The sequence below is a fragment of the Mixophyes fleayi genome, chromosome 7 (genome assembly GCF_038048845.1).
Source record: "Mixophyes fleayi isolate aMixFle1 chromosome 7, aMixFle1.hap1, whole genome shotgun sequence".
Taxonomy (NCBI): domain Eukaryota; kingdom Metazoa; phylum Chordata; class Amphibia; order Anura; family Limnodynastidae; genus Mixophyes; species Mixophyes fleayi.
Genome location: NC_134408.1, coordinates 36,692,540 through 36,702,454, shown reverse-complemented (window position 1 = coordinate 36,702,454; position 9,915 = coordinate 36,692,540). Strand labels below are relative to the sequence as shown.

The 9,915-nt window shown below is 40.9% G+C and overlaps 3 protein-coding genes across 3 annotated transcripts in view; 1 reads left to right on the top strand and 2 right to left on the bottom strand.

Moving 5' to 3' along the window:
* RSPH10B (radial spoke head 10 homolog B) overlaps positions 1–9,915 on the bottom strand; it is an 804,204-nt gene that overhangs the window by 59,567 nt on the left and 734,722 nt on the right. The window lies entirely within an intron of this gene.
* Positions 5–6,832, bottom strand: AIMP2 (aminoacyl tRNA synthetase complex interacting multifunctional protein 2). Its single transcript, XM_075179660.1, has 4 exons — positions 6,632–6,832; positions 5,198–5,404; positions 2,700–2,931; positions 5–620 (listed from the first exon to the last, which is right to left on the bottom strand). Exons 1-4 carry the CDS (start codon positions 6,743–6,745, stop codon positions 235–237), a joined length of 939 nt encoding a protein of 312 aa, XP_075035761.1. The 5' UTR covers positions 6,746–6,832; the 3' UTR covers positions 5–234.
* The window catches only part of PMS2 (PMS1 homolog 2, mismatch repair system component), a 31,137-nt gene continuing 28,352 nt past the window's right edge, over positions 7,131–9,915 (top strand). Inside the window, exon 1 of the mRNA XM_075179659.1 lies at positions 7,131–7,484. Coding sequence (XP_075035760.1) covers positions 7,471–7,484 — 14 coding nt within the window. The 5' untranslated portion in view covers positions 7,131–7,470. The remainder of the gene's footprint in view (positions 7,485–9,915) is intronic.

Genomic DNA, 9,915 nt, shown 5'->3' with positions numbered 1-9,915 from the left:
GAAAGAGTCGTAAAATTGCTTTTATTGTATTTCTGGTGCACCATTACAAATAAACCACGTGATAAAATGGCAATTGTCACCATACTCCTAAATAGGACACATGCTTAAATTCTGCCAAAAAATGCATCCGCACTTTTCTCCTGTAAGAAAAGCCTTTTACTTGTTGCCTCACTTACACCTGCTTTAACTTACACACCGCTCCAATACGCCAACATTTCTATTTGTTGTATTTGATTACTTTAATAATTTCAGCACTGCATTGAAGGATGTGAGGTTCTCACAAGATTTCATCCATTTTTGCACATTCGGTGGGATGGCGGTGCTGCTTCCAGATTGCTGAATGGCGCACCAACTGACAATATCCGCAATGGTCACTTCAGTTCCTACCAACCAGGGAGACTTGCCCAGAGCAGAGTTCATGGCCCGCAATACGGCAGCTCTCTCCTTATTGCTCCCTTCCCTGAGCTGAAAAATGGCTGTATCCACCCAGCTGTCAATCAGTGTAGCAGTAACTGCATTAAACGCATTCCCCAACAAAGAGAACAGGAACCTGGCTATGTTGCCTTCTCCTTCTATTGGACACATGTTTTGAATGCTGAATTTCATCTGTGGTTTGGGCACTAAAATATAAAATGAGACAGATCTTTAAAATGTGTATTTTAGATTGTACAAAATTATTTCCTTTTCTATATTGTGTTTAACAAAAAAATCTTTAATGTAAGTAGCGTACTCTATGCCAAAAATGTACATCACCTAAACACATTGGTTACTGTCATTTTGTGATCTTATTTAAGTGCAACGTATTCTGTAGGATCCATTGAAAACAATGGAGGCATATTATGGCAAATATTCATAGAGAACCTGTTCCTAGTGAACAGCACTCATAAATATTGGTCTAGCCTCCATTGTAAGTATTTGACAAGAGGCACACAGAAGGCATTAGCTGTGAATGGCTGTTTGGAAAAACATGAGTCCCATTTTCACATCAACCTTCAATGTCTATATTTTTACAACAATTGGTTTCAAATGGGATGTAAAATATTACACAAAAGGGAAAAAAAATAAATGCACAACAGACCCCCACTTTTTTTTTTTTTTTTAATATTCATAAAATGTTTTATAGTTCCCAGAAAGCAATTTCCACAGAGGTGATGCAGAAAGCACACTGTACAGTTACTTTCTACAGAGTCTCCCTAACTAATCCCTGCTTCAGAGTGAGCCATGTTATAAATACAGCAGAAGCGAATAGACTACCCAAGAATGGAGATTAAAATAACAGCCCATTGGTATATAGAACGAATACTAGTTCTATAATACACTTTCCCCCTTAAAGTGGCATGTGTGCTAACGAATAAATCTTTATGCAATTAGATTTTAAATATATATTCGTATGGGCATCTGCATCCAATAAGCAGTTTAATTTTATTTCATTTTAAATGCAAGGTTATGCCACTTGCTTATTAGTAGAGCCAGATATTTTACAACCTGTTCATTTGTGCTCCTCGAGGTCTTAAAAAGCAAGTAAATCCTCGCCTGTACATTAAAAGGGCAGATATCATTTATAATGGTTTTCCCACCATTTGCCTGCTTCTCATGGCCAACAATTGATGGGGCCAATATCCACTCATTGAAACATTTAGTAATTGCTACATTGGTGTCATGGAACAAACCTCCCGTTAGGTCATACGTTAACGTCGTTGGGAGAGAATTGGAAACCCAGGCCTTACGCTGTTGAATAAACGTTGACCATTATATTTCAAATTAAAACATTCATCCTGCGCAATAATGGTCATGATCACTGACGGACCAGGGTAGAGAACTCTCTGCACATTACAAATGTTCATAAATCATTTACTGAATACAACACTGCCGAACTAGCACAACATAATGCCAGCGCTTACAAGATTGGCCAATGTTTCTGGGAGTTCCCTGTCCTTGTTGCTTATGTAAAAAGGCTTATATAACAATTTAATTCCCGTAACGTCTCTCTGACACTCACTACGGGGATTCCCCACAGGAGCGACGTCTTCACAGCTCTACTTCACCAGAGCCTGCAGTAATTATCCCCGCCCCGCGGCCAGTCTGAGGGGCAACAACAGCAAGTATCATACTCCTTAGTATCCACATACCGTCTTTTTGGACACATGATTGGACTTTCTAATTTATTCTGCTCACTAATCGGAATGGAACTATATCGGAGTTAGCTACTTCATAGAGACCTATACCTCACAGAGGACATCATTTTTCTCCACATCATTATATGTCTACTACCAATTTGGAACTTGGTATAGCAAAACATCATTGACTTTCTGGCTGGAGGCTATTATTTGTATTGTATTTCTTATGTTGGTTTTTATTATATAGTACGTCTATGTTTTTTACTCACTGGCATATAGTATGCTGATTCATTTATGTTGTTTATTATCATTTTTAACATCATTTATGTGCAGGTAGTTTTTTAACTTATGATTGTACTTTCTGTATTGGATTAAATTGTTATATAAGCCTTTTTACATAGGACTTCACCATTATTTATTATATTTTATTAATCAGGGACCTGTAGTCAATGAGCGCCCAGTTAATTCTGTTTTACATTTCTCTTGTTTCTTGAGGGAGGGATACCCTCAACTGGTGCAGCTCTTGCAGTACACTTCAGAGAGCGCGATCCTTTCTAACCATATTCTGTCCTTGTTGCTTACCATCTTTCCAGATGAGAGTAAATCCGAGTTGATAGTCCTGCCGGGACTTTTTATTGACCTGATCTCCAAAGCACTTCAGCAGGGGCTCTGGAATGTTTGTGACGGAGGAATGTGTGTGGACTGCAGACAGCACCTGGTAGTGCTCACACAGCAGATTGTGCAGTATCAGAAGGGAGAGTGGAGGCACAGATGGATTCGCATTGATAACAATATCTCTCAGTGCACCATAGTCCTGAAAAGAAAACCATTTAAAAGGTTACAATTACAAGTTATCGTTTCAATCACATAGAAACTGGATCACTAAAACCTCACAGGGATCCCTGAAAAAGCAGAGCTGTAAAACAAAGAGCTATAAGTGTTGTTAGGATTATAAAGGAGACCAATTTTCCAGATCCATCAAAACAGCCAATTAATAGTCTTTAATAAAACAGTTATCAAGGAGAGATTAGCTAGACATCAATTTATATAAAAATAAAGATACAAAATCTAAATGTTAGACTAAAAGGAGCTGTGGCCAGGGGAGTGTCAAATGGATTAAACCCCAGCACTAAAGATGTATTAAAGGGTATATTTATTAATTTAATTGTAAATATTTAATGTATGGGCGCTGTGGTGCCGGTTAATAACCAGCGCCAGAAAGGGCTAAGTCCCTGCCGCTGGGCGAATAAATGTATTGATTTCCAATGCAATAGCCTTGTGTGTGAAGGAAATGTTTTTTTTGCAACTGTCTGAAGAAAGGACCCCATGTTAATATCATGGTAACTAGACCTTTTGATGAGTGAGTGTCCAACACATCCTATAACCTAAAGGAACAGAAGGGTGGAATTAGACTTGCTGTTAGGTTTCCTATGTCTCCAAGACAGGATGTAGGAAATCACAGCAAGTACTAGGAACTCACAGATTTACTTTTGTAAATTAAATTGCGTTAAATGCAAGAATACAGGATATATCACATCCTGATGTTAAATTATCCAATGTAAAAATCAGACGTCTTGGTGCCAGCTATAACCTCCTGCCCACGTGTCAAAAACTATATAAAAATGCCCCTGCTTGACCATGTAATGTATTATTGGTCCTTCTGATCACTGGTACCATAAACCAGTGTGAAATGTCATTAGGACACTTGAGCTAATAAATATAATTTGCTTCAAGATCCTACCGACTACTTTCACTGCTGTAATTCCTGGGACCTGCAGATTAAACCCAACTCTAATCTGTTATCCGGCTGTTCTGAGGTTTGGACCCAGCGTCTAGTACCACCACGCTGCCCGCCAGCAGCTCTACCCAGTGTGTTAGGCCAGGGGGGAAACCTTCCACAGCAACCCTGATCTACAGGTAGAGTTCAGGGGTACCAGTCCAGGTGCCCAGTGAGGGGGTACACTACCAGTGACAGTTACCCAGAAGGACGCAGTTCTGGATGCCACTAAGGAGTCCAGTGGTGGCAGCAGCTTAAGCCCCTCCTACTGCGGTTAGAGGACACATTTGGGGGAAAGTAAGGGGACGGTGGCAAGGCAAGCCCAACCTGTTCCCAGCAACGCAACAGACAGGGTGGCATTCAATTGTCCGCGATCTTCCTGAGGACATTAATTTTTTTACCGGCATCATGGTAAAAAGTAGCGCAGATTTTTTGCTCGCACCTCTATGGGGAGCGGGCAAAAATCAGCGTTACTTCTGTCAAAAAAGAAAAAATGTGTGAGGTGTCTCGTGGATTGAATCTGCCTTAAAGTGTGGATGGAACTGGATTTAGAATGATTAGCAAATTGTAAATGCAAAAAGACTAAATTGTCAGCACTAATCAATCCAGAGACCATAATAGAAGCCCATGTGAATAAGTCAATAGAACTGAATCCTTCTTTAGAATGACGCTTTAAGAACTTATGGTGGACATACTCTCTGTGATTACTATGCAAATATCAGCAAATTGGTCAATCTTCGATTGTGGAGCCCCAAATTGATCAGCATGTCCAAGAATGATTTAATCAAAATTGGTCAACCTGTAATCTGGCATGTCCAATAATCCGATCACCACATGATCTATGTAAGCTGGTGTATAGATCCATCTGCTGACCACACTTGCAGGCAAGATGTGGTTTGGCCACTCAAATGGTCAGTTCTCTACAGCTAGCCACATATGTGACCGAACTGGACAGAGGTTAAGGAAGCTGGTTCGGCCCAAAAGCTAAGGCCATGACTGTGTTCATCTGAAGAACATCCCCCCCCCTCCCATACCAATTTCACCAATTTTACAGACTCCATTAGTATTCACCAATTTCACCTACTGGGAATGTGGCCAGTTGTCGTAGTGGTCATTTTCATAGAATAGACAGATTACCAGTCGTGCACATTTTTTTTTAAAGCTGAAACCCCAAGTGTCAATGTGCCATTTTTGTGGGACCCAACCATAGGCAGTTCTCTATAAAATATATTGCACATTTGACAATTGTAGGGGCCCCATCTACTGTGCTAGAGGATGAAAATTAGTGTCAATAGTAATATACCTTTCCAAGTATGGAGTCCAGGTCTGCTTTACAGGAGGCTGGAGCAGCCCTCACATCTGCCTGAATAATGTCGGTCACATCAAGGTCTGCATCTGGAGTCTGGATCATCTTTGAGAGTCCATCAACAGCAGCTTTGAGTTCATAGAGTCGTTTTAAAATGTCTTCTTGTCTGGACTCAAATGCCTGAAGTGCTGGGTCGGCTTCCTCCTGAGATATAGAAATAGCAAACAGCCAAAATTCACAATTGGCAGATATTGACAAATGCTTATGTGGCCAAAGTCCTTCTGAAGTATCGACATTTATTGTGTGTTCATATCACTCTAAATAATACAATGTCATGTAAACAATTTTGATTGTGAAATATTCTCCTTGCTACACGTAGTGGTCAGGCCTATTTTCTTAACACTTTACAAAGAGAGCAAGCAAACTATGCAGCAGGTTAGGTTTCTACTGACAACCATTGGTAATTTGTATGGCCAAAGTGGAATAAAACATCAAAACAGTGTTGTATATTTCCTTAAAATACACTAGTTGGCTACACACCATGCAGCCAGCCATTTTGTGGTGATCCAAAATTCACAACAATGCAGTCCACCAATGTGTGTCACTGACTGCTAGTGAATTCACAGTCTTCATTCTTGTGAATAATAATTCCATTTTAAAAATGGCTGACTGCACTATGTGTAGAAGATAGGCATTGAGGACAGTATTAGATATAAAAATGTGGTTGTCCTATTCACCATAAGGTCTTGGAAGAACAGAATGGTTGAGTTATCAAAATATGCTTCATCTAGAAACAATTTAAGTAGTAGCATTTAAAAAATTAAAAACAAGTGATACAACCCTTTCTTTTAAAACCAAACTAGACTTTTACATTACACAGAGCTAAGAGGGCTGTTCCTCTTTGTTCACTACATCATATGACTGTGGTTGCCATGGTAGTGCATGACACTGCAGAATTATAAATCATTAATACACAAACCATGGAAAATGGTAAATACAAACATTATTCTTGTAGCCTGTCACAGCAATTTATGTTTAAAAAAAACAACAAAACCTAATCTACTGGGTTTCTGAGCAAATTAGCAAGTGAAACATTTTGTTTCATTATCTCCACAATCACATTAAATATTTTAACATGCTATGGCATTAAATGGCCCCAATAAGATTATTCTTTAGGAATAAAATCAGAAAAATCTGATTTTATTCCAAGAACAGTAATTAATACAATCCTTTTATAGTCATTTTTCATTAGGATCTAGTTACAGTTATTAATCATAAGATTGCTAAAAAGAATGTAAATTTAGATCTGTGAGAAAAACATGCAATGAGTATGGAGAGCAAGCTGGAAGCACGTCTCACGATGACATAAATAGCATAGAGGAAAAAAAAGCTACACCAGGCCCCAAAGCTGCTCGTGACTACACTATTTACCTGATCCTGGTGAGCAGAGGAAGACGGGTGCAGGTTAGGCACCCTGTACATACAGGTAGGTAGATCTACCTGCATGTCCCCACCGCTGTACGGCTGCACTTTGTACATGAGCATATCTACGGCAACCCCACTGCAGCATACACCGCGCACACACTGGATGATGAAAACCCGGTTTTGGAAAGCTGACGTCACCCGTCACCCGCCGCCTATGCAGGGAATCCAAGCCTCTCTCTCAGCCGCTCACATGCGTTCCAGTCGTCGCATGGCGGCCATCTTTGTTTAGGGCAATGCTGCCTTTTATGTTGCCAAAGCTCGTGAAAAATCGTGGCAACACTATAAGATTAACGTTAACTATGGAACGTTGTAAAATGAATGTGTATATTGGTGATTGGTGTCATGTTAATGCAATAAAGCAGTAAGTTGTTTTTTTTATAGTGGGGTGAAATGGAAAAATGGAACCGGATGATACTGTATCACAGCATGTGCTGAATGTGCGGTCCTCTACTGTGTCAAAGCTATGTCGGTGCTGGAGTGTACTGAGACTTTAGTATCACAATAGCTGGAGCCACATGTTCTCTAACCCGGTGCTAAATTACTGGTGCCCTTAACAAATGTGGCGACCACAGCTTTCCATGAAGTGAGTCCGGTTGGTCCTCTAGCTAGGGGCTGGAAGCTGAGTAAATTGTGTCAGTGTTAATGGGCTAAGTGGTTCCTGACGATACAGTAAAGGAAACAGTAACGCGGGTTTTATGCGCCACAGGTTGCATTAATATTGTGCATCATACAGACAGATCTTCTTATGCAACCAAATTCCACAGGCTGCTTGCTAGCAATGTAATATGGAACCAGCTTGGTAAGTTACACTGTCACATGAGCTTGGAAACACCAGGCTACTGAAAAGTTTCATCATTTAGTATGTTTTTCTAATTTTTCTAATGAGAGTAATTAACTAATGAGAATAATTAGTGCAACTTATTGTTTAAATTTTTCTGCTGCAAAGTATACAGCAATCAAAACCTGAAGGCTGTTAGAGGAAAGTTATGACAACTTGCTTATAAAGGTTTCTAGACCTTGACATAATATTGAAATGGCATATGTTATCCCACCCTCCCTAGCCCACATAGTGTTTGTGAGGAAACTCATAGTTTCTTTCTATACAAAAAATGGATATATTCATTCAGAAATGGAAGTCTGCTATCCACCATTTATTTGGGGGGACTAGTTGTCTTTCTAATCCTGCCATCACGGGCTGGCTGAAGAGCGGGAGCATCTTCCTTGGGCTGTGTCACTGGGCCACCTTGCTTTAAAATGTTCCCAATAGGCTGCTGAATTGAATCTTGCCCCCCCCCCCCCCCCTGCTAATATTTGTCAGCCCTCCCTTGCCTGCCATAGACTTTTTTTTTTCTAGTCACCCACAAGTTAGTTAGTGTCCATTGGGCTGTAATGGGAACAAGCAAGTAACTGTTTTGTAAATAATATGATTTAGTATGGAAATAATAACTTTTTCTGTGAATTTAAAAACAAAACTACAGATCACAAAGAAGCAATGTTTACTGTTGCTATGGTTTGTTTTGGCAATTACATTATCAAAAGGTGTAGGCCAGCGGTGGCCAACCTGTGGCTCTAGACAGTGGCGGATCCACGGGGGGGGGGGGGGTGCAGGTCCGTTCGGCACAGACAGGCAGGGAGAGTGTGCTGCCCGGCTGCCCGGCTGCTCTGATTGTGTTTAAAACACAATCGGAGCCAAACGGACCTGCACATATTGTGCAGCCTTAGGTGTGAAAAAGGGGAAGGGACCTGAATTGCCCCCCCCCCCCTAAATCGCCCCGGGTAGAAGTATTTTCTAGTTCCAAATGTGGCTCTTTGAGCTTTGAAATGTGGCTCCTAGCTGGGAGCATCAACAAAATATAGTTGTCCAGGCGTCGGTAGGGGAAGATTGGAAAACATTCTGCTGCTCGACTGACCGTGAGCAGTTGTGTCTTGTGTCCTAATCTAAACAATGCAGGGAGGTCACAGACAATTCAATCAAAGAAGGTGGAGAAGAGTGTAGTGAAATGTGTGTAGGTCTGTATGCATGTGGAGAGATCTGATGGCATGTATGGGGAATTTGGGTTTATCTGATGGCATGTGTGGTGGTTGATGGGCATGTCAAGAGTATGTGTGGAAGTCTGATGGCATGTAAGTGGAATAAGGGTAGATCTGATGGCATGTGGGGAGAATGATAGGCATGTCAAGGGTATGTGGGGGTGTCTGATGGCATGCGAGGAGGCTGAAGGACATATGGGAAGGTCTGATGGCATGTAAGGGGCATGTGGTGAAATGTGGTGGCAGGTGGGAAGGTTTGATGGCATGTATGAGGAATTTGGGTTTATCTGACAGCATGTGTGGTGATTGATGGACATGGACATGTCAGGGGTATGTGTGGAGGTCGGTTGGCATGTAAGTGGAATGTGGGTAGATCTTTTGCATGTGGGAAGGTTTGATGGCATGTTAGGGAAATGTGGTGAAATCTGGTGGAAGATGGGGAGGTCTGATTTGCATGTGGAGAGGTATAATGGCATATGGGGAGCTGTGATGGGCATGTAAGGGACACGTGGGGAGGTCTGACTGGCATGTGGAACTATCTGACGGGCATTTTTGAGTCATGTGGGTAGATTTAATTGCACGTGGATAGGTCTGATGACAAGTGGGGAGGCTGATGTGTATGCAAGGGGCATGTGGGTAAATCTAATGGGCATGTAAAGAGGTATGAGGGATTGTTGATCCAGATCCAGAATGAGCTTCTGTGAAGAGACTATAAGTAGCCCTTTGAACCCTCCTCTGCTGGACACAGTAGCGAGGTAATAGCTGTGCAGTGCAGAGCTGTGCTGATTTTATGATTATTCTGAACATTTTAGCAATGTTGGATGCTTTCTTTTTTGTTTAGCAAGATATTGTAAATTATGTTTTATTTTCAATGTATGTGTGTAAGGTTCAAGTGTTTATACTGGGTATATGTATAGGCACACACATATAAAAGGTAAAGTTGACTCTTTGCGGTACCTGTAGATATTTTTTTGGCTCTTGGTCTCTGACTGGTTGGCCACCCCTGGTGTAGGCATTCAGAGTTGTATTATCCATTACTAATATTTGTTTTGAATGGTCTGTGGAGCACCCGGCATTTGGACAAATGGTAAAATTGTAGTAATGTTCGGGTGCTCTTTTTCCAAATACATTCTTGATCCACAAGTTTGGGAGATAATAATTTTCTTTTAAATAGCACATACAGCTTATGCTTTCAATAT